The 26,881-nt window shown below is 47.9% G+C and overlaps 1 protein-coding gene across 1 annotated transcript; it reads left to right on the forward strand.

Annotated features, from left to right (window-relative positions):
* Positions 1 to 14,239: 14,239 nt before the first annotated feature.
* On the forward strand, positions 14,240 to 25,015 carry LOC115316687 (glucoside xylosyltransferase 2). Its single transcript, XM_042294835.1, has 5 exons — positions 14,240 to 14,328; positions 14,433 to 14,580; positions 16,698 to 16,814; positions 24,422 to 24,611; positions 24,687 to 25,015. Exons 1-5 carry the CDS (start codon positions 14,240 to 14,242, stop codon positions 25,013 to 25,015), a joined length of 873 nt encoding a protein of 290 aa, XP_042150769.1.
* Positions 25,016 to 26,881: the final 1,866 nt, after the last annotated feature.

Raw genomic sequence — 26,881 nt, forward strand, 5'->3', positions numbered from 1 at the left:
GAACTTCTGACGTTTCTGGTTGTAGACCTTGCCAGACGCCCAGGTGTGAAATTTGTCAATATGTCGAAACCACCAATCTTGTCACTAGCGCGAACTCTGGCTTTTCTTTCAAAATCACTGGAAACCTCAACTGCGGTACGCATAACGTTATTTATCTTTTACGCTGTAAACTATGTAACATGGATTATATAGGACAAACCAGTACTTCATTTCGGTTGCGCTTCAACAATCACAAGTCTCATATCAAGTCCTTACCCACGCTCCCCTTCTCAAAACACATGCATCTGAAAGAGCATAGCATCGAAAAAATACGTGTCATCCTTCTGGAATCTGGATTTAGCTCTGATCATGACAGAGAGTTGAAGGAGGCTTTTTTCATTCACAAATTCAATTCGGTTGCTTGTGGTATTAATGCAAGTCCAGGCATGCTCACTTGGCTGCCACGCTGTGTGTAGGGCCGAGGCCACACAATTATTTTGGTTTTGCACAGACTGTACTAGCCGAGCGCGCCGATGACATTGTTGCACCAAAGGCGCCTGCCATCGTGAGCTCGTTCCACGCCTCTCGTGAACATCCTCGTGAGCGTGCGTCCCGTGGTAATCCTTCCGCTGCGTTAAATTCTTGGGCGCGTAAACATCATTCAAATATGACATAAATACCTCATAAAAAACCGCCACGGCACCCTTGCGCTGTCTAGATCTCCGCTCTCGAAGCGGTGTTAATCCCGAACACATCCTCATTGCTACTTTTGTGTGCGCTCCGGTTGCTCGGGGGTGATTGTGCTTAGGAGCTGTAACAAAGACTGTGCCAAATACTACAAATCAATTTATTTCATTTTATTGATTTAGATTAACATTGTTTATAATTACTAATTTCAAAGTATTACGATAATTTTTTTGCTCCTGTTCCGAATATTTTTAATACCCTTCATAGTAACTCTTCCTCTTCCACACGAACATCAACAAGAAGAAGAGGACATTTCACAACCATTCACCCTGAAGAAAAGCGCTCCCCGCTTGAAACGTCGGTGCAGTAAAGAAAGGCCTTTCCTGGATCTCCTCTACTTTCGTTTTACGTCCAACCGGCCCGTTGAACCTTCTCACCGTGTATATATATATATATATATATATATATATATATATATATATATCAGCAACGGTTGTCGTCTTTCAAGTTAAGCGAATTCGAAACTAAACAGTACACAGAGAGCTGGCCATAAATTGAGTCCGCCGAAACCACTGGCCGGGATGGTCTAATCTGTTAAGGCGTGGCCCCGGACAGGCGAAGGTTGCCGGTTCAATCTCCGCTCCTGGCCCAATATTTCGCCAGCTCTCTTTCCCTTTCCCTAACTTTAATGTAATAAATTCAATAATCACCTTCTCCCCTCTTCGTTCACAATATATATATAGAATGCTCGAAGCGCCAAACCTTCTACGCCGATTGTTCCAGAAGCCCACGCATGTACGCACGCAGGGGCTCCGCGTGCGCAAGTGCGGCGCTAGCGTCGGATTCTGCCTCTTCACCGACATCGTCACTCACTTACGACACCTGTTCTCTTAACCCTTTGCTTTGGGTACAAGGTCGCCCCATTAAACATTATCCCTTGCTGTTTATTGTTTATTTTTGGTTCTTTTGGTCACCACCCATGACATTTCTGGTGGAGGTGCGGGGTAGCACCTTGTGTCTCTTCACCGCACCCCTCCGAGGACCCGTTCGGCAAGCCCCACTCCAAGGCGACTATTTCTAGAAGAGACAGGGCCACGGGCAAGCCAGCGTTTTCAATGACAACCCCCTGAGCTTGGACCACTGCCGCACAAGACAAAGAAGCTACAGAAGCCGACGATGAACTGCACGGCCCAGCAGACGGAAATCCCCCAAGCCGCATCGTCCTTAATTCCGCCTTCCTCCCTATGGTTCCCCATGTGCTGACGTCATTCCGCGGTGAAATCTACAAGGACGTAGAAGACTGGCTGCAGCACTACGAACGTGTGGCCCGCTACAACGCGTGGGCCGCAGAACAGAGCCTCCAAAACATTTACTTCACACTGGAGGGAATGGCAAGGCAATGGTTTGAGAACGACGAGGCTTCCCTTACGACGTGGGTGACAGACGTGGAGAATCTGAAACGCATTTTAACAAACCTTCGACAACGAGCCGAGGACATCCTTCAAACAAGGTGCCAAAGTCTAAACGAGAGCATGACAATCTTCACTGAAGATGTCCTGCGCCTGTGCGCCCGTGCAGACCCTGGGGTCATCGAAGACAAGAAGCTGCGAATCCTCATTAGAGGCATGAGAGCGGGATTTTTGGCGGCCTCGTTCGGCCATCCCCCGACGACCGTGGATGAATTTGTTGCTGAGGAAAATAACATTGAACGAGAGCTGTCGGCCAGGGCGGGTCATTATCAGAGACTCACCGGCGTAGCTGCCACCTCATCCCTTCTATCTTCCCACCCTGATCTCGGCGGCATAGGCATCGAGAACCTTCGAGAGGTCATTTGGGATGTGGTTCGAGAAGAACTGAAACGGCTGCTCCCTTCTCCAGAACGACCCGCCGCTGTTTCGATAGCGGAGGCTGTTCGCGAGGAGTTGCACCGGGCGTTTTTTGACAGAGGTCACCGTCGCAGTGGCTCCCGAACAGCCGGCCCTGACCTACGCCGCCGCCGTCAGGAGAGCGAGTACCGTCACAGGACACTACCAGCAAGCTCCCCGACGTGAGGCACCGGCGACGCAGTATGCTCCACGCCCAGAACAGCGTGGTGCGAGGAATACCGACGTTTCGAGGACGCCCGACCGACGCCCTCTGTGCTTCCACTGCGGGGAAGCGGGCCGCACTTACCGCCGATGCCCATACCGACGACTCAGGCTGCGCGGGTTCCACCCGAACGACCCGCGTCCCCGTTTTGGTGAACGACCTCGGGAGATCAACGAGTACCTGTGGCGACCTCAGTTCCCCGAGCCTGCGTACCGCCGTGAGTCCCGGTCGCCGTCGCCACGACGTCCAGCTTCGCCGATGCACCGACCCCGACGGGAAAGCCTGTCGCCCCTCACTCCTCGCCGGGGAAACTGGGCGCGGCAACCCCTGCAGATGGAGTTGCCAAAGACGACCGACCCCAAGATCTTCCACGAACGTCAGAGGGCCCCCACTCGAACGCCGCCGACCAAAACGACGCTCCTGCAACGGTCAAGAATAACCTAAACATGGTTATCGACGGCCACGACACGTCGGCTCTCGTCGACACTGGAACAGAATAATTCGTCCCGAGTGGGAGGCTCTCCCAACGCCTTCGGAAAGTGACGACGCGATACGATGGCCTAGATACGGACCGCCGGGGGACGTCCTATCACGCCAGTCGGAAGATGCACTGCTCACGCCTAGATTCACGGCAAGACGTGTCCGGTAAAATTAGTCGTTCTACAAGACTGTGCGAGAGACGCAATACTCGGAATGGACTTCTTGCGCGAATACGCCGCCGTCATCGACCTAGACGCCAACGAGTTGCGTCTGCGAAATCTTGTCGTAACGACCGACATTCACAAAACTACGGCAGCCACGTCAGCTACAGTGGGTGTACTCTCCGACCACAAGAACTTGCCACCACGCTAGTGTCTGTCGGGGCCAAAGCTTGTGTCTGTCGGGACCAAAAACGTCATCTGCGGAGAAGTTCTACTGGAAGGTAGCGTCGAACTGCTCCTAAGAAGAGGGGTCGGCGTCGCAAAAGGCATCGCGGAGCTCCACGAGGGACACACTGTTGCACTCGTAGCGAAGTTCCGACAGGAAGGCACCACCGTGGGTCACGCCGACGGGTCTAGGAGAACTCGTCACAGCCAACTCGTCATAGGGGAACTGGTCACAGCGGGCATCTTGTCATAGGCCATCTCGTGCACGGGGAACTCGTAACGGTGGGAAACTCGTAACGGCAGAGAACTCGACTTTTGTCAATTTCGCCAAAATTTGTTTGTCGCAGGATGCGCCTCCGAAGCTTCAATTTTATAATAGGTGGTATTGGACTTAGGGCTCCCTGTTCAGCCCCATCTGGCTATTCGCTTCTGTTCAAGCAAATGGGGTCTGCATGGCTGACGAGTATACCAATTTGACTGCACCTTTCCGGAGACGTGGTGCATTTAATGCGCACAAAGCAGCAGGGATCTTGAACATGACGAAAACTATAAAAACACCAATCAAAATTTCGTTGATTTGCAAAATGTGACAAATAGTTTTCTAAGAAGGAATGTCCCGAGTTGACTTACAGCCGTACATTGCGTGCGATGCATCTCAGTGTCAAGAGCGGCCGAGCTGCGTCGTGATCATACAAGATTCGTGAAATTCGCTCATTGAGTACCCGGTACTTCGCGGCCATGCCGGAGGGAGGTTGACCAGCGTCCAGATGCGCGATCTGAATTTCTTACAAAGTCTGCTCTCTCTGCAGGCATCCAAGGAACGACCATAGGTTAGGCCTGCTGCAGTTGATGTTTGTCTGGAAAGAGTCAGTGGTTAGCGGCTAAAGCTCAATAAATGAAAAAGGTTGCTCAGCGTATAGCAATGGCACAGACCTGGAAGCTGCGGTGCCAAGCTTCGGCGGCGTTGTCTGTGCGCGGAAGGCCCTCCAGAACAGATGCGTGGACAGACCAGACACTTGTCGGGAAAATAGCAGACAACAATCCGTTCCGTCGACGACGTCCGATGTACGTGTCTTCGAAGTAGAGTGCAAGAGGCATCGCGTCCGTTGAAAACAATGCCACGAGGTCCTCGAAGGCATCTGGAACCTCTGCAGGTGGCAGAAATGCCAAGGCAAGCAGCATCCTCACCTGCGATTGCGTACAAATTTCAATATATTCATTAGTATAGTAATTATACCACGCAGTCGAATGTCCGAACTTACCAAAACCGCGAAATCGTCGTCTGTTCCGTAGCGTGTCTGGAAGCCAAGCTTGCACAGTTTGCGATACACGGCCTGACATAGGTGGAAGAAACAGCCTTGAACACGCGCTTGTGGGAAAATGTTGCCAGTGGCGATGATAGCGGCGGACTCAAAGTCACAATACACCAGCTCCACCGCAGGCTGTGTCAGAAGACTTGAAAGTACTGAAAAAAGCCTGGAAAAGTGTCAGCAATCTTAATCAGCCACATGATTTTAACAAGTTCCAATTTCAGAACTAGTCCTAGCACAAATCATACCTTTGATAGGTCTCTTCGACCCTGTTTGGCAGGAGAGCGTACACCAAAGGAATGACCGCGTCTTTGTACATTCCATGCACGGTGTACACTTGGAAAAAAATGGATGGCGTAACTTTAAACGTTCCGTCCATAAACCAAGCTTTGGACCTCGACAGACAATCAAGGTTGCGTTGAGTGGCAAAAACTAAGATGCGGTTGCGGTCGCCAAATCCGCTATCGTGAGCGACGAAGGCTTCTTGCTTGAGAGAAACTTGCCAACAGAAAACCAATTAATGCTTACACTCCAAGTGAAGACAGACAAAGGCGAAATTAGCACAGCGCTTTTTAAGACTAAAAGGTGAATACAAATTTCTTTACCGTGCATTCGCCTGGAAGGACGACATCCTCGCGAGTTGCAGGAACGGAGTATGGGTTGCAACTCTGCTGCCGCTGTCTCCTTATGGTTCGGCGCAGCGTGCTTGTGGGTGGCATTTGCGAAGCCGTGTGTTCGCTCACACTCGCTGCCGCATCGAGCAGGATCTGCTGGGGTCCTTGAGTTCCTTCAACTTCAGAAAATAAAAACAGTAAATGGTTACATTAAATTTATGCTGTTAAAACGTGACCGATAGTGAAGAACCAAAAACAAAGTGACTTACCAGCTCTTTCTTTCATGCTATTCCGGACTTTTAGAAGATTTATGGTGGTTGGATCTCCCGGATGAGAGTGCTTCCCTGTTCTCCTGATGATACGGGAAATCATTTTGTCCGTGGTGATTTTAGCCTTGCAGCCTTTTCTATTTCTGCAGATCCAGTACGAAGTCTCGGAGTCTTCTCTGCTACACGTATATGAATATCCTTCGTACAGCAGCATAGTTGCTCCGCGCTGGGTTTTCGTTAGCTCCATCGTACAGCCTGCCGGTGTTCAGTCTGGCAGTTAGCTTATTTATTTCTATATGTGTATATACCTTCAAGCCAGCGTTCTACCGAGTCCATACTTCGGTTTCCCGGATTTGAAGTGGTAAACAAAAAAAAAAAAACATTTCTTCTTTTGAACCTTATCACCCCTTCACAAAAGTCTTCCCTCTAAAAGGAATTCTGAAAAGTGCTTACAATGGAAAATAGGGGTCACTGGGAAAGACTTCCTTCTTTTGAATCTTGCCATCCCCCTTACAAAAATCTGCCCTCTAATAGGAACTGTGAAAAGTGCTTACAATGAAAAAGAGGGGTCACAGTGAAAGACAATACAGCCTTGTGTACCGGTAGACTGTTTAGCAAACAAGATAAAAAAAGAAGTAAGAAATGTGGCGAACGAACTGAAAACATTTGACCACTTCCCCTATTACGATTTGACCTAGTACAAGGTGCCCTCTTTTACCAGTTGACCTATGACAAGTTTTCCTGTGACAAGTTGGCTGTGACGTGTGGACCTGTTCCCCACGCCGAAGGACTCCCGGACTCAGCCGCAATCACCGGAATATCAGAATACCTCTCTTCGTGGCCACACGAGACAACGCCGCGTTCGCAGTGCGACATCAATCCAACCCTGCCTACCCCAAAACGGCGACAGCACCGGGCGAACGAAAGGGGAAAGCACTGTCTCTGGATGTTGGTCATTGATACGCGACGAGCACAGGCGGCACGTCGACACATACCAGCGAGCACACCGCCGAGCGGCGGAGCACCCGACCGCGCGCACACACTCGCTGACCGACCGACGTTTCAAAATGCAGTCGGCGGCATCCAAAATAAAACGTGTTTACGTCAAAGAGCACCAAATAGAATTTGGACGTGCGTGATGACATTGGCCGCGCCCCCTGGACTTCAAATTGGTGCCGAAAACACGCAGCCTCTTCCAACAGTTCTGTGGATTGGATCGGAAACCCGCGGCTCTTGTTCCCAACGTACCTCATGTAGACAAACAAACTTGGCTGGTTTGGAGTTTAATAAAATAAATTATATATTCTTAAGTTCTCAGTGTTTCTACATACAACTAAAGGTGTCACTAGGGAGTTTTCGTAGTTCGTTTTCGCCGTCCCGCAAGGCCCTCCGCAACCCGCTAGGATAGCGGGAACTCCACAGTCAAGGCTATCGGCGCGCAGGCGCAGCAACTTCGTTGCTGAACCAGTGGGGTGAAGCTCTCGGCTACTTCCGTCCCGCCGCGTATACTTATGACGTTTGTCCGGTCCGGCGAACTGCTTCCGACTGCCGCACTCCCAACGGCTGTTGGCACTTGTTATTTTATTTTAAATAAAATTGATTCATATATCTAATGATGCGAAATAAATGTGAAGTTGTTTTGAATGTGTGAATAGCTTTGAAGCTTGTTATTGTAACTTTCTCTTTCACTCTTTCAACGTGTCTGGGCGCGCTTTCTCTCTCTCCGAACCCGCGTCTCGCGCCTCGAGATGCGCTGGCCGCTGGCGCCGCGAAGTCGGTGGACCGTTAGAACGCGCGAGGGACGCGAGCCGGCGAGTTGTTTCGCTTCTGGGAGTGCGTCGCGGCGCGAGATTCGTCCCGCGTTCGTGCGCGCGCGGCTATCTTTTCTTTTTCGTGGGAACTTGTTGTTGGTGTAATGTGATCGAGCATGGATTTTCGTCATCAACACACCACCTGATGTGCCAAGTGGGGAAACAATGACTGCCGAAAGCCGGGATATCAATGGTTTCGAGTTCGAATGGACGTGCGGTACGCTCTTTTGGTCTTCTCTTGCTTAAGTTTCTGATTAGGTGTTTGCAACAAAACCCAACTGTCGCAGTGGTAGTGAGTATTAATTGTTTGATTTTGGCAATAGCTACAATGGTTTCCAAACACAAAACCAAATCCTATCATTGTTCAGGATTGCTCTTCACTCGCCGCGAGAAATATGTCGCTGTCAAATTACTGGAGACTTCTGTGAAGACTTTGTCATATCAAGATCGAGCACATATGCTCACTTTAAAAGAGGGCAAACTTTTTGCTGTGACCTGTTTATTTGGCACTGTTGTCAGCGATTCACGCGTCTGTTCGTGAGGAGTGAAAATATGAGCCTAAATATTTTTCGATTAACTGAGGATGAGCGATAGAGCGATCCGCTCTGGTTTCCCGGTTCGTTTAGCAGTGACTCACTCCTAAATTTAAGTGATAATATTAAAAACGAATGGGCAGGTTCTCGATGAAGACTCAATACCAAAGAGCTGAGCTGTTTTTCTTGGTACTCATTGCTTAGTTTCCTTTAGTTGCAATTAAGACACCGTCGTCGGTCTTTACTTATATGCTTATATAATCAAATTTGCATGGACGCATATCATCACCGTAGTCGCACGTAACCTTAACGTTTTATCCTGTTTTGTTGTTCATTTCTTTGTTTCTCGTGTGCGAAACAGTGAGAAATTTCGTCTGTATTTTCTACTGTCTGTTGAATAAAAATGAACGCAAAAGGACAAGCATTGCATATTTTTTGTGTATGTGTCACTTTCGTTGCTTTGCTAGGTTTCTGCTGCTTTGCTGCTGGTCTCGCTTTTCAATGCTGGCTTGTGTGCGTTTGAACGCACATTAACCAGCATTGAAATGTGAAAACCAGCCGCAAAGCAGCAGAAGCCTAGCAAAGCAACGCGCAAATCGGGCAAAAAAAAAAAAGCTACAATATATATATTTTTAACTCTAGGTGGCGCAAGCTACCGCCCATCCATCCAAACACAATGGCGCTGCCGTGTAGTTTCGGTTTTGGTTTCGCTGTGCCGCCATGTTGATTTTAGTACAGCCACCAGATACCAGGGGATTCAAATGGCGCTGCGGCCTCCCAGGGTTTTCCAATTTGCGTTCCATGGGCGGTATAGGGAGTTGCACTCCTCTGGCTGAACGCTTAGCGGAGGGGGGCAGCGCGGTCTACGAAAACTCCCTACTGTTGCGCACTGCACTTTATTTTTTTTTTTTTTTTTTGAGCTACGAACGTGGATTTTGACAAAGAAAGCTGAGCCGGGGCGGCCGAAACGCGCGCTTCGACGCAGGAATATCCCAAATACATTCGAAGCCGGACCTCTTTGGCCTTCCTGCCGAGGTGACGGTGGTAGCAAGGTCGGCGACTTCGTGAGCGGTGGGAGATAGACAAGTATCACGCACACCATTGGCAGGTGGCGTGTGACGTCAAGGCTGACGAGCACCGACGTTAAAGTAAAGTGGAGCAGGAGAGGAGAAAAGTCGTGAATTTGGCTTGGCCGGTGTGCAAACAGACATTCGACCGAAGACTACGGGCGTTTACAGGAAACGTGTGGCCTGACGATTTTTGTAGCATCCTGTTCGGACACCCTTTTACACACAAAAAAAAAAAAAAAAAAAATGTCGACGCGCTGAACTTAATTGTATCGGACTCTATTTACGGATGTGCATGGGGGACAGCGGGGCTTGGGTTGCCGGCTGCAAAGCGGCGTGTACGGGGATAGAAGGGAAGGGGGGGGGGGGGGGGGGGGGGGTGCACACTGTCGCCGCGAAGCGTCGTGAACGCAGGCGGGGGGGGGGGGGGGGGGGGGGGGGGGGGTTAATGCGGTTTGAGTGATAGACGCGCCGTCCGAATCCGAAATTTAAGTTTCCGCGCGTTGCCGAGCAGCCAGTCCGGCATGAGCGTCGTTGTTAGGGGTCTATCACCTGCGCCGTAAAAGTCAGTGATGGATCGAATCTGCCGAACTTCAGATTCAGCAAAGTTCCGCACTTCAAATCAAATCAAATCAAATTTATTTGAGACCACATCGTACAAGGATGGTCATGCGGGGAGCACAGACAAAAAGCCACTGGAGTGTGGCTTGACGAGGTCTGTGCCCCCGATTGATCTAATTAGCGACAGCGGTTATTATACAATAGTAAACAAGTAACAAATAACAATCTATACAGCAGTTTGCAAAACAGAACTTAGCACGGCGAGTTGGGCTAGTTGGTTGTACATGCTTCTCTCCTTGTGTCCTCGTTGTTTTGGCGCCTCACTTCAAGCAGAACTTAGCATATGTTAGGCCAATAATGCAGTGAAAACAAAAACCGGGAAAACGAGGTTGTATAAAACGAAACATAATAACATCAAAAACACATTTACTTTGTAATGAGTATGGAAATCGAGTAATGATGGCAGTGTGTACAGAATTCATTGAGTACCGTAATTTGTACGTGCAAAGGGTATATTCCACACTTCACTGTGAAGTGTGTTATAGCTGCTAGTGTTTCTTTTTAATTTCAATAATTGCTCAATAAAATTGTTATTTTGTTTTTTTCCCGCATAGTATCGCTTGAGCAGCAAGTCATTATATAAAAACTGTACGGCACAAACATTAAGACACTTAAAAAGTGGTTCTGTGCGAGCATCGTAAGCTGAACTAGAGATAACGCGAACGGCTTTTTTCTGTAGTAAGAATATTTTTGAAATGTTTGTCATGGTTGTGTTCCCCCAAACTAAATGACAGTAGGTGATGTTCGAGAGAAAAAGTGAGTTGTAAATAATCAATTTTATATTAGTTGGTAGAAATTTAGAAGGAGAGTTCGGCAAGGATTCGGAAAAAATTCGGCAAATGTCTGCGCACGCGCACGAACTCGACGGGGCCATGGATAGCAAATGGACGCCACGCAGTCGCGCTGTTTTCATCGTACAGTCTCGTACAGCCAGCGGTTACGGCGAGGTGTGGAGCAGGTAACACGGTAACTATGCGTTTGTGAGATTTTGCGAGTGTGGTCCTCTTCAATATTTTCTGCCTCAAAAACAGAAGATCGACCAGTAATTTACGCAGTCCACTCCGCAAGGGACAAATGATGCGGTGCATTCTGGATAATGCCATTTTTATTTGACCTTTCCCTTGATGAAACGAAGTAGTTAAAACATTGGCTGACAGCTGGACAATTACCATTACGCTCAATGCTCGCAGCCCACTGCCGTTAAACGGGGCAGAGTCACGAGAGCTTGCCAGAATGTACGAACTCTTAGAAAAAAGGGTATGGATAGTCCTCCCTTAGGGGAGGAACGGTCTTGTAACCTATGTTCCTTTAGAAAGGGAGAAACTTTCGTCCCTGAAGCAGGGGAGCAAAGTTCCTCCGTCGCTTGCATCTCAGTATGGCGGCCCCGAATCGAGCAAATCGAGCCCAATAAGGCTTGACGAGGACGCTATGTCTCTTGTACAAGACGAGAGCAGCAGCAAATAAAAGCGTAACACGAGCTTTCCGCAAACTGTGTTTATTTCCGAAGCCAGATTCCCCCCACAGGTACAAAAACTTGCGTTTCGAAAGCAGTTACTCAGTCTTCTCGTCAACAGCACTGCGATGTTAAACGGAGACAACCGATACCCAGTTACTTCGCGCACTTTTCGTCTTACCTTTGGTGTTTTTCTAGTCACAATTCCTTCGTCAACCGCACATCACGGAGAAGGGCAAACTCAATCCGCGCAACCAAAAGCCGCTCTCGAAAGAACAAACTCGAAGCCGCTGTTTATCGCGTAGCGTGAAAGAAGGTTAAATTGCTCCACGTGCCTCCTGATGAAATCTCCGTATCCCGCGCTGCTCAGCCTCTCACAATGCCCTTTGGCTGCCTTTGCTATGAAATCTACACAACACCTGTTTAAAGCATTCGTGATTATTGAATTAACAACCCCCGCTTTTACAGTCTTAGAGTGGCAGACCTTTTTTTTTGGGTTGGTGACAACCTTGGTTTTAAAATGTATATGTGAGGTTTACAGAAGAAACGTATCAGCTGAGTTTGAGACGTCGTCTGACTGACTTCTTTCCCTGTCTCTTCTGCTTTTGGTTGAAGTTTTTTCACACCCAGTCTTAGGTATTATAACAAAGTGGTACCACTCATCACATGTATTTATGCCTCAGCTTTTGCACCATAAAAAAGGCGAGACTCGGCAGAAGTTGGTATCCCCTGCGATTCGATATTTTTAAACTCTCCATTAAAGACCGACCTGTAAAATAGTTTCCAACCAAGGTGAAAATGCTCTTCACTACCCCTCACCATTTCCTTCCCTCCCACTTCTACCTTGATGGCGGGGTGGGGGGGAGGGGGGGGAGAGAGAGGGAGAGGGGGGACTCTTATTGTTGCTGCATCTTGGGGCCGGATAAACTGGGAGCTTCCCGGAATGCGGCCACCGGACGGCCTCTTGCCTGTACCAAAGTTGGACCCTTCGGAGCGTTGCAGAGGCAGGGCGGCAGCGTGCTGAAAATACGTTTTCTGCTCGTTCGCCGTCATTCGCAGAAAAAATAAATCATGAGTCATTTCACTTTGTGGAGGTGGATGGCCAGCGAAACTTGTTAGAACACGACACAGACGTGACACAAAATGTAGCGTATGCTCTATTAAAGTTGCCCAATCTAGCAGCACGGTACCTGCGTCTTTTTGATGCGTTCTCCGCCCCGCGACGTTCCTCGTCGTGTCCGGTATGCCGAATACGCTCGGCGTTTTGTGCACGAAATTCATCGCTGGTGTTTGCCGCCCGCCGCCGCCAATGACATTCTCTCTTCGCGTTCCCGCCGTTGCTCTTCGTAGGCGCGTTGCTCTTCGGGAGTCGGGACTATTCGCAACTCCAGCAAAACTAACGGCACCTAGCGGGAAAACACTGAACTGACCGGAACAGGTCCCTTCGCGATTTCTGCTCGTCTCTTCTGGCTTCCGTGTTTGCATGTTGTCAACGGTTTGCGTGACAGAACAGTTCTACCGGTGACTGTGTCGTAACCGTAGTATCGCCGACCCAGGTTGCTCTGCACGCGACCTATGTAGCCGCGTGAGCCAGACATTCTGCGTTTCTCAACGTTCATCAGCACCGTGGAAGGACAGTGGGCAGTCCTTTCCTCGTTTCCTCGAAGAAAGTCAAGCCTCTGGAAGTTCGCTTACCCGAACACATCGCCGCAGGTTCGAAACGTGGAAGATAAAACGCGGGGGAACCAATTTTGAACTCAATGCTTACTTGCTGGTGCCCCAGCGTTGTGCATTGAGCTGGCAGATGGCACTTCACAACCTGGATTCGACCGCCATGTTTGCCCGACAGTGGCGCCCTCTATAGGTCGCTGGAGTCGCGAATACACGGCTTCCCCATTACGATAAGAGAAGTGAAATAGACATGTTGCTAAATTACCCAAGCATCAAGGAATATGCAGGGAATGCTGTTCCACGCGACGCACGTGCCGGCGTCTGCAACAATAACTGTTCCAAAACAAAAGCCTAAAAGAAATGGAATCTTGCACTCGCGTTTGTCAACTTTTTATTTTTTATTTACTTCTAATCTTTTATAGGGGGAAGGCGTGCGCGTGCAGGCAGTGCGAGCGTAGAGGTTTTGGTCACCCACACAAATAACCCACGAAACCCTAACCAGAAACAGGTTCGCTGTAAAAAATGTAAACGGTTGTAGTTGCCTTTGAGAACACGAGGAAATTTTTGCGAGCGGGCAGCACCGCAGAAAAAAAGGCACAACTCGTCGAAACGGAAGGCTCGCGGCGGCGGAGCTGCGAATCAGGCGCGAGCGGCGTGGCCATTCCGCGTACCGCCCACCGTTTACAAACACTTCGGTGGCGCCCATAGCGTGACGTCATAGGAGGAACAACGGAAAAACGGTTTTAGGAAACCGTCTTTTCACATCCGATACGGTAGGGTGGGCACAAACGGTTCCCTAAAAATCTCTACTGTTGAGGAGAACTCAACAACACGATCCTTTCTATCGGGTAAGGTTAGTCAGGTTTTATACGAAACATTCTCTTCAGCAGAGCTAATTTTTCTGCTCCATTAGAAAGTTATATATTGAATCACTGACTTGTGTATTTTATTTGTTTGTTTGTTTATGAAGTGATACATATTTTGGTGACCTGCCACTGTTGCCGATTGGGGAGGGGGCTCAGTACTCGTTAAGCTGCACAAATGCAGTTTTTCTTCTTCGGTTCCCTTCCATCATGTACTCGTACTTGATGGAAAATTATAATTATTAATAATAATAATAATTATTATTATTATTATTAGGTACGCAAAGCAAGACCAAGACTCTACGTATCGCTGTTGGTAGTTGCACCTCTGATCAAAGGACTATGGAGAAAATGCATTCAGATAGTATAATTCAGAGTTCATAAATTTGTTAATAATTTATAGCGCTATGTCACCCGATCGCGCTGGATACCCTCCATTGTTCACTATGAGAAAGACAAACTCCTTACCCGGGCTGTTTTGCAAGATCTCGGGCGTGTAAAAAGAACGTAAATAAGTTTTGATACCTACTCAATATGAAGAGATTATACGAACAGTTATGTTGCCAGACACAAAACCCGCTTTCTCACCTTTTCATGCAGGGGACCAGTCACGTTGGTGGTGGTGACCTGCGGAACACAATTCGATATCACCATGGCTAACCTGAAGTCTCTTGTGGCTTTCTCCAGGGCGCATCTGCGCCTCCTGCTATTTTCTGATGCCGACAACATCCAACATCTTCAGGACACGGTAGCCATCCCTTCTATTGTGTCCTCTACCGCAAACATCAAGTACCTACTTTGACGTGGTAGCGACGTAGGTTACTCGAGTACGTTGCACCTAATTTACGCCCAAATTTGCGCAGGACGTCGTTGGTTCCCCTAATTATGCGAGTCTAAGAAATCATAGGAACGAGAAGATACTATTGGCAATCGGGTCAGCTGAATACGAAAAAACGAGAACACTGAGAAAAGGACTGGACAAACACACCGCTGACTAACAACTGACTTTTAGTTTATCATCTTCCCAGTCTAGGCACTTTCCCTTTCCCCCTACGACACAATGAACATTATAAAAAATTTATTTTGGCCTTTACCCAACGGAGTGTGGCAACCCGGAAATATTGTCGTTATTTTTTTTTTTTTTTTTTGTGAACCGTAATTGACGAGGTGGTCTTTGCGGTTTGCCATATCCCATTGAGTGGGCCAAACGTTTTTTTTTCTTTCTTTTTAATCATGTTTAACGTGCCGTAGGAGGAAGAAGAAGGTGCCTAGGCTGGGAAGAAAATAATGTAAAAATAAGTTGTTAGTTAGCGGTGCATTTGTTCAGTCCTTTTCTTTGTATTTTTTTTTGTGTATTCAGCTGACTTGATTGCCCACGGTATGTACCAAATAGTTCAGATAAATCCCGTAACTGAGACGATACCATACCAATTTAGGAGGTAAATTAGTTTTTTATAACACGGTAATAGTTGACATAAATCCACCTGAGACCAGGAAGGAAAAGAAATTCGCACAAAAGGAAAGGACAATACAACAGGTCTTTGAACATACCTAAAAATGTTTGAAGACCGATCCCTCTTATATGACCAGGACACATCAGTCGACGCCGGAAAACTAAATTTTACAACGTTCATAGAGAGAAACAATAGAAACTCGCTCCTGAGCAACCTCCACAAGGTGCAGGACCAGAACCCAGCAAGTGAACTTGGTTCTACACTAATCTCCCCCCTTACATTCTTGTGGTCGCAAACAGCGTACTCACAATAAAAAAAATAAAAAAATTTACGCTTGTAAAAGGTCAGTACAAAAAAGCAAAAACGAAATCAGTGGGCTTTTAAATAAAGGAGACTAAGAGATAGTCCGCTTTTATTTTCAAAATTTTATAATGAAAATGAAGCTTTTGGGGGGCTTTTTACCCTTGTGCGCTAGTTATCGTTGTACCCACTCAAGAATTTGCACTTAGAAAATTCGAGTCGACAATAATTTCATAATTATTTTAATGAAAAATGAGAACCGATGGCAGAAACGGAATCCTCGTGTTCTTTGAGCATGTCGAGTAAGCTTCTTGATTTTGACTTGAAAGGTACGAAGACTCGTCATAAGTAGCCACGTGCGGCCACAATTCATGTTGCCAGGTAAGAATTTTACGGTTACAAGTTTATCAACTAGGCACGGTGGGATCGGCCATGAACCAGTCATGGCGTTAACTCATCTCAGCCTGGAATTATTAGTAGAGGTTACTTATAACCTAGCGTCAAATAATCTTTCATCACCTACCTAAGACACGAGGTATGAAGCTGTCATCAAAGTAAAGAATATTATGCGAACTAACCCATGAACTAGCCACGATGACACTGTCAACCAAGGTGGGAATTGTGATTGTTTGCTGCACTGCGTAAAGGCTAGAAAAACGCACTTGATAAGGCGGGAATGTTGCCTAACCTAAGCTATAGGCTAGCCTCGATGAAACGTGGTAAAATTTTGGAGCAAAGGTCGACTTAAACTTTCAGCCAACCACAATGAAGCTGTTATCAAAACTGTGAAAATGGGAATACCTGAGTCACCAACTAACCATTTTGAAACTCATTCAAATTGGAAATGTCGGCTGACCCAAGATTTGTGCCGGCATGAACAGTGCTATCCAGACTTACTGCCGCCACGAGATGACTAATTTTCGGCATGTTGTGTTTCATTTCTGGGCCTCTACGGTCGAGCTACATGGTAGAGTTTTAACTTCCCGATCACGTCCCAGCCCTAGTAAGATATTCCAGCTGCAGCAGTGACCAATTTAGCTTTGAAGAGCCCGCAGAAGATCACTATTTAGGTAACCATGTATCACACGAGTTCTGATGCTTTCCTGTGCAGCTCCGAGAGTGGCCAGCTAGCGTCCTCGAACGGGTAACCTACGAGATGCGCCTCGTTCGTCCGCCCAAGAGCCTGGCAGGGCCCGAAAACTGCACTTTTCAGCGGCTTTTTATGCCGGTACGTATCCGAGGGCTGATCTGGTCAACAGCAGCAAAATATGAGCACGGACTCTGTTGGCTTTACAAGACCCCTGCCTACTATGCATGAGAAAGTAAAAGAGAGGGAATTGCGGGTGACTTACCAAAAACTGTTAGCGTTATTTTTGTACAGATAATGGTAACGTTATTAGGGAACGAATTCAGATTGAAAAAGGTGCATGGCAAATGGCTAGGCAATTTTGTTGCATACGTGAAAAGTTGTGGCTTATTCGCTCTGCGGTGTCTGTTCTTCCTATGTCCCTGATTTCAAAGCGCAATCATGTTTTCTAACGTACCATACCAACTTGCCCAACAATCAGCACTTACACTTTATAAGCACGTTGATGTTGGTTCGTGTTGTGTGGGATTAGTCTCTAGTGCTCAAACTCAGGTGTTTGCTCACGCTGTTCATCACTGAGATTCCGCACAGCTAAAAGCCTACGTTCACGCCGGTTTTCGAGCGATAACTTAACGCGTACCACACCCCCTGACGCGATACCGCTTATCACTTCTCCGTCAGTCCGCCCTCGCACAATTATGTGAACACTTCCTCCTCACTCATCTCTAGCCAAGTGCCCCCTCCGTTAGAGCGTCAAACATCCTCCGTCGGTGCGCAGGGGGTCAAACTCCTCATCAACCTCTAGCCACGTGACGTCCCCCGTTAACCAATCAGCGTTAAGCTTCCTTCGTTCCTCCTCTCCCCCGTGAACCAATCAGCGTCGAGCTTCGCGGTCGGTTCACATTTTGGGCTTCACGAAATTCTGAGCAACTGGCCAAAGAACATTTCACGTTAAAATCAGAGGCTTGCCGGCGCTCGGCCGTACGTTGGGGTGTAACTCCGGTCTCACTTGGTTATTTTTCTTCCACACAGCCAACGGATAGTATTCAAACGCTGCCGTGTGAACGGTTATTTACAAGGTCGTAGTGGTGGATTTCTTTAACGCAAAATTTGTTTCACCAGCCGATTTTCATTGAGCTCTAAAGTTCGGCTGTAATAGCCGGAAGTGACGATAAACAGATAACAAAAAGCGTTACAACCACGAGAAATCATATAAAAAGGCGATGTTCGCTTAGAATGTTTTTTTTACTTTACACGAGCCTACTTGCACAAGTCTGGCCCAAGTATACTGGCACGCCACGCCACTGGCCAAGAAACTTCCTTGTTGCGGTGTAATTTTAAAAACAAAAGCGAGCGTTTTCTATCAATCTCTCCTTCGCAAGGCTCGATGACGTTGCTGGCGTGTCGCTGTACCTCCCCTTGACGATATTTGAAAGCGGCTCATAAATTGGACCCGGGAATCGCGTGAGTACTCGATTTGGGTTTGCGATAATCAATAGCTCCGCAAGCATTCGGGTAGTGGCCCGCCTCCAATCGCTGCAATGACTAAAATCGTCCATCCTTAACAATGTCAAACTCAGCGCGTCTCCTGTGCTTTGCCAACTCTAGCGCGTGGCTATGATTAACGATGAAGAAAAGAATCCCTGGAGAAGGGGAACAAGAGGGACAAGGGACAAACATTAAATCTCCAAACACAGCTGTCCAGCATTACTGTCCAGCTCGCTTGCCCCTTTGCATTTAAAAGCTATGATTAACATTGGCGGCATGTAAGCGGTTCCAGATCACGTGGCCACTTGTTCTGGATACGAGTTGAGAGGGTGAACGTTGCTCGTTTTTTTTTTAATGTTTATGGGGTGTGGTGAGAAAAGAACCCGTGTTCGATAGGACAATAACGTCAGGGTTTCGTTCCAAGCAGCAGCTGCGCAAGGTACAAAAATAGTTGCATCACCCCTGTACAAGCCCATCTCACGGAATGAGCCGAAATGAAAGCGAATCTTCGGTGTAGTGGCGTTCAGACGCCCTTCTTTTGTTTTCTGGTGTCCTGGTCAGCATCATCAAACTTGTATACATTTTTAAGGAGCTCGCGCCGCAGAAAAGCCTGCATCGGAGGGACGGAACAATTTATTGTCCCGTCTCCAGCCGTTAAATCTTTAGCTATTCTGAGTCCGGACATATTTTCTGGCACACAGGTATCATCCAGTTTAAACTCTCGATGAAGTTGAGGCGCACCGGGCGGCATGCGGATCAGCATGGCGGACTGCCATCCAGCTTTTCCATATTGCATGTAGACCCACTAGCATCAGAAGGACGTACGGGAAGGGATTGTTCTCTACCGATAAGAACCGGATTCCTCGAACCTTTAGTGGTAAGTCTTTCCTTAGCGTGCGTTGGAGCACGTACCAAAACAGGATGGGGTCTTAACAGTCGAGGAACACTGAGTTCCATAGTCTTGGGTGTCTTGCAGAGACAACAATCCTCAGCCCACAGTACAAACATGTCTATTCCGGCCAACCAAGTTTGAACAAACAAGGTGTTAATATGTAGATTAAAAAAAAAGGTATTTACCGACCCACCTAGTTGCATTCTTTTCACACGACACAACACATCGCTCTCCGTATCATCACGGTACGCTAAGCCGTACAATGGGACAGGAAATAAGTAGTCCACAAGATCCCGTGACAGCCACTTCCGCGTCACTGAACACAAGTATATAACAGTAAGAAAGCACAAAACAACACGCTCGTCAAAGTCTTCCTGAACACAAGTATTTTATTGAAAAACGAACACAAATAAATCGAACTGCACAGCACAAAAACCTTATTAAGAAGCCCACTGACTTTGCCTCTATAGTCATCACAAGTAGAAACGATAAACTCGTGTACTTTGCTAAATAATTATACTTGTATAATACTTCGTAAAAAAAAGTCTGCCTGACCCCGCAAAAAAAAAATCAAAAAATATCGTGAGACCAGTTGCCATACAAACAAATTACACAAGCTAATGCCACCTGATCTTACACGACGAAAAGCGTTATCACGACCAGTTCGTTCCCAGGTTGAATTCCATATGCAGGGCGTTTCACGGAAGGTGGACAAATTTGATATTGCAAAAACTACGCGTCGCAACAAAAAAGACTTGTGTCGTTTTGTTTCTGGGCCAGGGGCCTATATAGGGAAATTCTAAAGTCCGGGATAATTAGATTGTTAATTATTTTTGCGTAATTAAGTATTTAATGTTGTGTTTAAGGGCATGGTTTCAATTAGAAAATTGATCAGCATCATCGAAAAACACGAAATCAAAAAATTGCAAAACGATAGAAGGCACGCGCAGCATTTTACGGCTTTCTGAAAAACCGCACAAATTTGACGAGTTTTTAAGTTTCGGTTTGCTATCGGAGCGCATTTCGGCCCCGACGGCACCGCGCCCTGTGAAGAAATAGTGCAACCAACCTGTGCTGCGTTGTCATCGCGATACGCAGCAGAAGCTGGTTGCACTATTTCTCCACGGAGCACGGTGCCGTCGGGATCAAGATGCGCTCCGATAGCAAACCGAAACTTAAAAACCCGTCAAATTTTGTGCGGTTTTTCAGAAAGTCGTAAAATGCTTCGCGTGTTTTCTATCGTTCCGCAATTTGTTGACTTAGTGTTTTGCGATGATGCTGATCAATTATCTAATTGAAACCATGCTCTTAAACACAATATTAAAAAAGTTAATTACGCGAAAATAATTAACAACTTAATTATCCCGGACTTGATCAATATCCTAAATAGACCCCGGGCCCAGGACCTAAACGACACAAGCCTTTCTTTTTGTTGCGACGCGTAGTTGTCGCAATACAGAATTTGTATACCTTCCGTGAAACACCCAGTATAGGTTGAAAACACCCTTTGCATACGCTGCCGGTGGACGCGAGAACAGTGTAACACTTGTAACAGATGCCAGATTTTTCCCACAAAGCATAGATTACATACTGTGGCTCGTGCAAAAATAAAAAAAAAAATAAAAAATCACGAGCCCCCAATTTGATGTCTTGAGAATGATCTTTTCTGTTTCAGCGGTTCAAAGTTCATTGTTTTCACGATACGTGTTCAAAGGCACTCCCAAGTACACTCCAGGCGAGGTAGACCACTGAACAGTCTGAAACACACGCGGAACCACGTCCCAATGGCCGTGCCAGATCCCCAATGACTTCGCCCACTGGGCCTCCTGCGTTCCCCAGGGGGTGCTGCGAAAAGGGACTTGTTAGACCTTGTTTTGGGTAGTACAAACTTTAGTGTCTCAAACTGTCACGCATGCAGAAGCGTGCCTGCTCTGGTGCCGAGCGCGAGATCACGATGAAAATACGAAGAAACGACGAAAATTCGAACGCCGTCAAAGCTAAGAGCGTGAGCCAAGAACTGCCGTTCCACGGGTTTCAAAGCAGAAGAAAAATGAAAACGTCGCGTCACAGGTGTTTTAACGTCACCAGCCAGAGATAAGAGACGCGTACCCTAGCGGTGCTGTCATGAATTTGGCACTTTTGATTGTCTTGCGGGGTTCAGTCTGGCCGATTTCTGGCGTCCAAAGGTGTTTTCTTTCCGTTCTTCAGCACCACACAGAATTTAGAAAATCTCAACCAGCGTTCCATAAGTAGTACAAGGCTCAATCAGGTCAGCTTGTACTACCCAAAATGAGGGCGCTATAGTTTGTTCAAAGCTTCAGCGCAAGAGGCCTATTGACGGCATAAGCCGTTTGTGCACAGTACTTTTTTGTGAGCTGGACAGCCGCCAAGACGGTCTCATGACCGTTGCAAAAAATAAGATCACCTGCATACGACGAAATCTTAACTTCACACGCATTAAAAAAAAAAACACAAATAGCCTGACTGTTCACAAGGGCTCGACAGAAAGGCTCAAGAAAAACGGCGAACAACCACGGAGAAAGCGGGCCACATCGCCGAACAGATGATAATATCGGGAAGCGCCGGGACACTTGTTTGTTGTGAACAAGACTATACTCCGTTTCACGTTATGTTGTACCGCAGCGAAGGCTAGAAGCGCGAGTTCACAGCGTTGGCAGCTGCTCTTAAGTCACGAGAGCTTGTGCCGCCGAGATGTGCCCCAGAGCAAGGAGCTCGCGCTTGTAGCATTTCCTGCGGTACATCATAAGGTGAAACAGACTATAGTCGAGCAAATTCTATGAGCCATTTTGATACCTTCGAAAATAACTTTGCCCACTCCTATATGATTCAATATGCTGAAAAGAATGTCATGTGACACGCAATGGAAGGTCTTTTCGAGATCCATTTGCAGCATTGCAAACTTCCGACAGTGAGAGTCGCACAACTCCAGCACACTACAGGTTACATGAATAAGGCGACGCAGACGCGCTCGCACGGACGGGGTTTATATTCGGCTATGGCGTTCCACTCTTAAAGGCGAAGCTTAAGCGTTCTCCTGTAATTGTTTAGGTGACCTATCCGGAAGTCAGCGCAGGGCATAGACTGGACACCAGTGAGGCGACAGCATTAGGCTGGCGAAACTCGTGGTTATTAATGGCGCGTTCACGCTGGAAGCGGATCCGCAAACGCGAAGCGGATCCGCGCGTTCTCAACCGCAAAGCGGCTAGGATCGAGGGGTTGGAGCGCGTTTTTGCGGACCACTTCGGGGCCGATTTTTCGCAACCGCTTTCACGAACCGCAAAGCGGCAACCAATCACAACGCGACGCTGACGTGACGTCAGTGACTTTCGAAACAAAATGGCACCTGTCGCTGGTGAGGCGTCCAATGCGCTGTAGTCCTAGCGTTACAGCAGACAAATCAACGGAGAAACGCGATGTTAACGTTCGTCACTTGAATCCGTCGCGAAGGGAATTGACTCAGAATTTTAACGGGCTTCGCACCGGTGATTTGGTTCGCGTAAGAGCTTGTTTATTACTCCGGGTGCCACAGCCCGAAGCTCGCTGTCTTGTTAGTCTCTGCTCGTGGAAGGTCGGAACCCGCTCCTGATCGACCGAAATGTCAGCTTTTCTAGCCACTAGGATAGTCGCGTGAACTATTGAAAGCTTTCGACACCGTGCATGACTACCACGAAGGGCGATAGAGACGTCGTGAGCCTGATTGCGCAGCCAGCGCACTATCGTGGAGCGGGCAGGGTAATTAACTGCGCTAGCTCGACATGTAATGTTTACTCCTTACAAAAGAAATAAAGGGAAACTACTCTAGGAATCAAGCGTACGTACCAAACGATGCAGAGGTAATCCATACGGCGTTTATTTGAGCTTAAAGTCAAACAAACAGTAGACTCGATCGACGTGCGAGTGTCCGCCACCAACGAAGCCACGACCGGGCACCGAACACATTGCCCCGCAGCCCGCACCACAGTCCACCCCACCTCTCACAACTTCGAAGATGATAAGAGCAAACGATTTGGGGAAACTGGCCCTCTATCCCGAAAACAAGGCCAGCTATTCATGCGGGAAGGGTCCAACTTCGAAGAAAAGGTCGGGGGCATTCTGTTTTGAGTCACCATAAAGTCACTGACTTTAAGTCAGCAAGGCGCGCCTAGCTGCGCTTTGTTTGTGGGCGAAGTCGAGGGAATCACAGCCGAGGTTGGCGTGTCCATGCTCTTTTTTTTTTCGCCGCCTGAACTTGTAATGCGTGCGAACATCCCGGAGAAAAATCTTCAGAGTGCCAAAATAGCAAAATGTTGGCTTTGGATCGTCGAATAAAGTGAATTTTGGATTGCAAAACAGGGTCGCCAAACGCAAGTCTCAAAAGATCACGCGTGATCGCCGAGAAGCCGTCAACCGCCTCTTGGTGTGTCTGAATGGCGTCGCTCGCGAACCGTATCCGCTTCCAGTGTGAATGCGCCATCAGTGAGGACACGAGTGCTGCGTGAACGTGATGAGGACACACCACTAGTGAAATGCTCTTCCACTACATGAGAGAAAACCCGAAAACTCCGAGGAGATAGCCATATAACACAATTTGTGTTAAAGTCAATGCAGCGAATCACTATTGTAATTACTTTCGAACTAAAAAATGCGATTCGCATTGCAGTATTTAGCACCTTAACGTCATGCTGAGTAATCTCACTTTGAACCAGGTCTTTTTTTAATTTTAACCCAAACGTTATTGCCGTTTTTTACTTGACCTCTTTCCAAAGTGGCAGCGACTCGCTCTAGGGGTACTGTGCGAGGAAGTAAATAAGGCACACCAAGTTCATAGGTAGCCGTTCCACTACTGTACCCGGAAAGCGTCCCCGACTGGTCTGTTTATCGCTCCCAAAAAGGTGGTCCCCCTGAATTTCGCCTGATAACGTTGTGTCATGCTGGCTCTGGCCGCGATCCTGGTGGTGTAACGGCAGCGGTGGTGATTGTAGCAGACGCCTGTTCTGCTGCAAGTCGTTCTCCGACTTGACAGTCGACGGAAGCTTCCGTAGCTAGGAGTTGGGACGCCGCGACGACAGCGACACTCGCGTTTGCTCTGCTTTTCGCCGGAGCTTTCATAACCAACCAGAAGGATCGGGACATCCGACAGCCTTTCACTCCGGCGTTTGTGACGACCTTTGTTGCCGCTTCGGCACCACTTTCTATGCATGGCCGGAATAGGACGCTAAACACACCAGTCGAAGACGCGTTCCAGGCACCTTAGTTTCGGTGGGCAGTCCAAATAAATCGGGATGTACGCACAACGCACCACATTCGTGCCGTCAGAACAGCGGGGACGCCACGTGGTTTGTCTTGACGAAGTCCTCTTGTTCCACAGAGACTGCTATCTGAGGAAGACGGAGTCCTGTACGTGGACTCGGACGCCGTATTCTTTCACCCTGTGGAAGATCTCTGGAACTACTTTGGTCAGATGAACGACCAGCAACTGGCTGTAGTATTTTCTGACGTCGAGGACGAGGCACTTACCATCTATAATGAATGGGAAATGCCCCACTATAAGCGTTACGGTAAGCGAACTGGGCGTCTGGTTCAATATATCTTTCGTCAGTGTCGTTGTGACACCGGTGAGCTTTTTCACTCAGGAATCAATGCCGGGGTAATGCTGATGAACCTCACGCGGATGCGAAACTCTGGTCTGGACGCACTCCTCCTTTCGTGGATGGACAAGTATCACCACAAGGTGCTAGATTTCCACGACCAGGACATCATCAACACCGTGTTCCACCACCATCCTGAGAAGGTTTTCCACGGGCCGTGCAAGTGGAACTTCGTGCATTTGGTCTGCCTGTCCAACATTTCGTGCAGAGGCGAGACGCCTGCTCTCGTCCACGGGACATACCAAACGTTCAGTGATTCTTACCGAGTGCCAGCCTACAGGGCCATCGGCAAGGCTATGCAGCAGGTCAGTTGAACCTGCAAATGTAGCTTTCCTCTTATAGCATAGCGCCTCGCGCGGCATTGTGCTATTCATTGTTCTTTTAATCACCCACCCGTGACAATAAAATTCCACTATAGTAGTCGAAAACGCAGGAAGCGGAGGGCTCCACAGAAAATCAGATTGCAACATCAGCAGCTAAGAACAACGAAAAACGAATCACAAAGCACGTGTGATCATAATAGTTCATGCCTTTCGTTTATTAAGTTGTCTATGGGCAAGCCAGCGACTTTTCTTACCAGAGACATAACCCAATTAAATTTTTTGGCGGCCTCCTTTCGTTTTCGATGGCTGTCAGGAGTTGGGCTTGAGCCTATGTTTGAGCTTGCTGTCGCGCAATTCACATGCTCAACATCATCTCTTAATCATCGTCTTTCAAAAGACAACTCTCCGAAGGTCTATTCACATGCTGCAACATTTTTTTCGGCGAGTCTAGTGAACCTAGGTTTCGGGAAAAAGATGTGCCGTTTCATCGAGACGAGAAAAGACTTACGCATCCTCGCTCTCAGAGCAAGATTTTGCTCAAACTTCATTGAAGTCCGTCAATCACCCGAAAGAGAAACGCTGCCAATATGCCGCTCGATATCGCGGTGACGCCTACTCTTAAATGCGGAACGAGCTTTTGAAGGAGCTTAATTTCTGTACGATCCCGTATTCGAGCCGAAGCTGAAAAAAAGAATAGAAACTTGACGGTGAGCGAGGAGCGTAGAAATGGTGCGGTGCGTGTTGGCAGTACGGGTTGGCGGCGCGGTGCAGGTTCCTCAACAGTCGTGACAAGTGCAAGCACTGCATATAAAGGTGAAGACTGGGGATCACTTATCGTTTAGAGGTGGAAACATGCATCAAATACATCGAGATCACCTGCGTCGTCTTTGATGTTTTTTTGTCTTTCCTAGGTTTGGCAGGCCCAGTTAAGCGCGGTCCAAACCATGCCGAAAAACAGGAGAAAGCGTGTCCCGGAGAAATCCGGAAGGAGGAGAGTGACGTCTAGGGTCACGTGAACCGTGAACGTGACTTTTGTGGCGTCCCCTTTGCCGGTTCAGAGTTGAAAATATTCATCTGTCCCCCGGCCCCGGAGAGAGCCGCGATCCTCTTCGTGGCGTGTGGCGCTAATTTCTTCTTGAGAACGATACAAAAGGGCAAAGAGAGGCTTAAGAAGCTGCTGCTTTTGTTGTATTCTTCCCCTCGAAGTCACTCAAAAATCCCACAACAGGTGCCTTTTCTTCCTCTCCCGCCCGTCATGCGCGTTTTTTTCCTTTCCCTCTATACCTTTCCGTCTCCGTCCCTTCCAAGTTTACCAACGCATGTTTACAAACAAACCGGAGCACCCCTAGCGGACGCCACCGGCGCCGCGCATGCGCGATTGTGGTGTGGGCAAGAAGCTCGCCGTCGCCCATAAACAAACCATTGAAATGCGATGTTGTCGGCGTCGGTGCGAGACCCCCTGCTCTTTTTCACGTTCGAATTGTTGATTCTACGTCTTCCTGGTGATGTCTTACTACTTGAGCGGCGTCAGCAAAAAATTACCGAGGCTCGTTACACCGTGAAACTTCGCGTGAATAATGTGACATCTGGCGATTCATTCCGCGTGGACGCCGCAGTATGTAAGCTAAAACCTCATTCGCATGATGTGATTTCGCTCGCAATTTTCAGTCGCGACGCCGCTCGGGCTACAAAAGCGTGAACCGTAGCTGAGATGGTCGACGTCGATACTAAAAATCGCTAGCAGAATCGGACCAAGTCTATTAGGCATAGCAAGTCAGTGATGGTCACTGGTAACAATGATCAACATCTCCTTGTATTTACTGTTTACAGCGAGCCTGCTTACCAACCTTCAAACTT

The sequence above is a fragment of the Ixodes scapularis genome, unplaced genomic scaffold (assembly GCF_016920785.2).
Source record: "Ixodes scapularis isolate PalLabHiFi unplaced genomic scaffold, ASM1692078v2 PGA_scaffold6__148_contigs__length_123643588, whole genome shotgun sequence".
NCBI classification, from domain to species: domain Eukaryota; kingdom Metazoa; phylum Arthropoda; class Arachnida; order Ixodida; family Ixodidae; genus Ixodes; species Ixodes scapularis.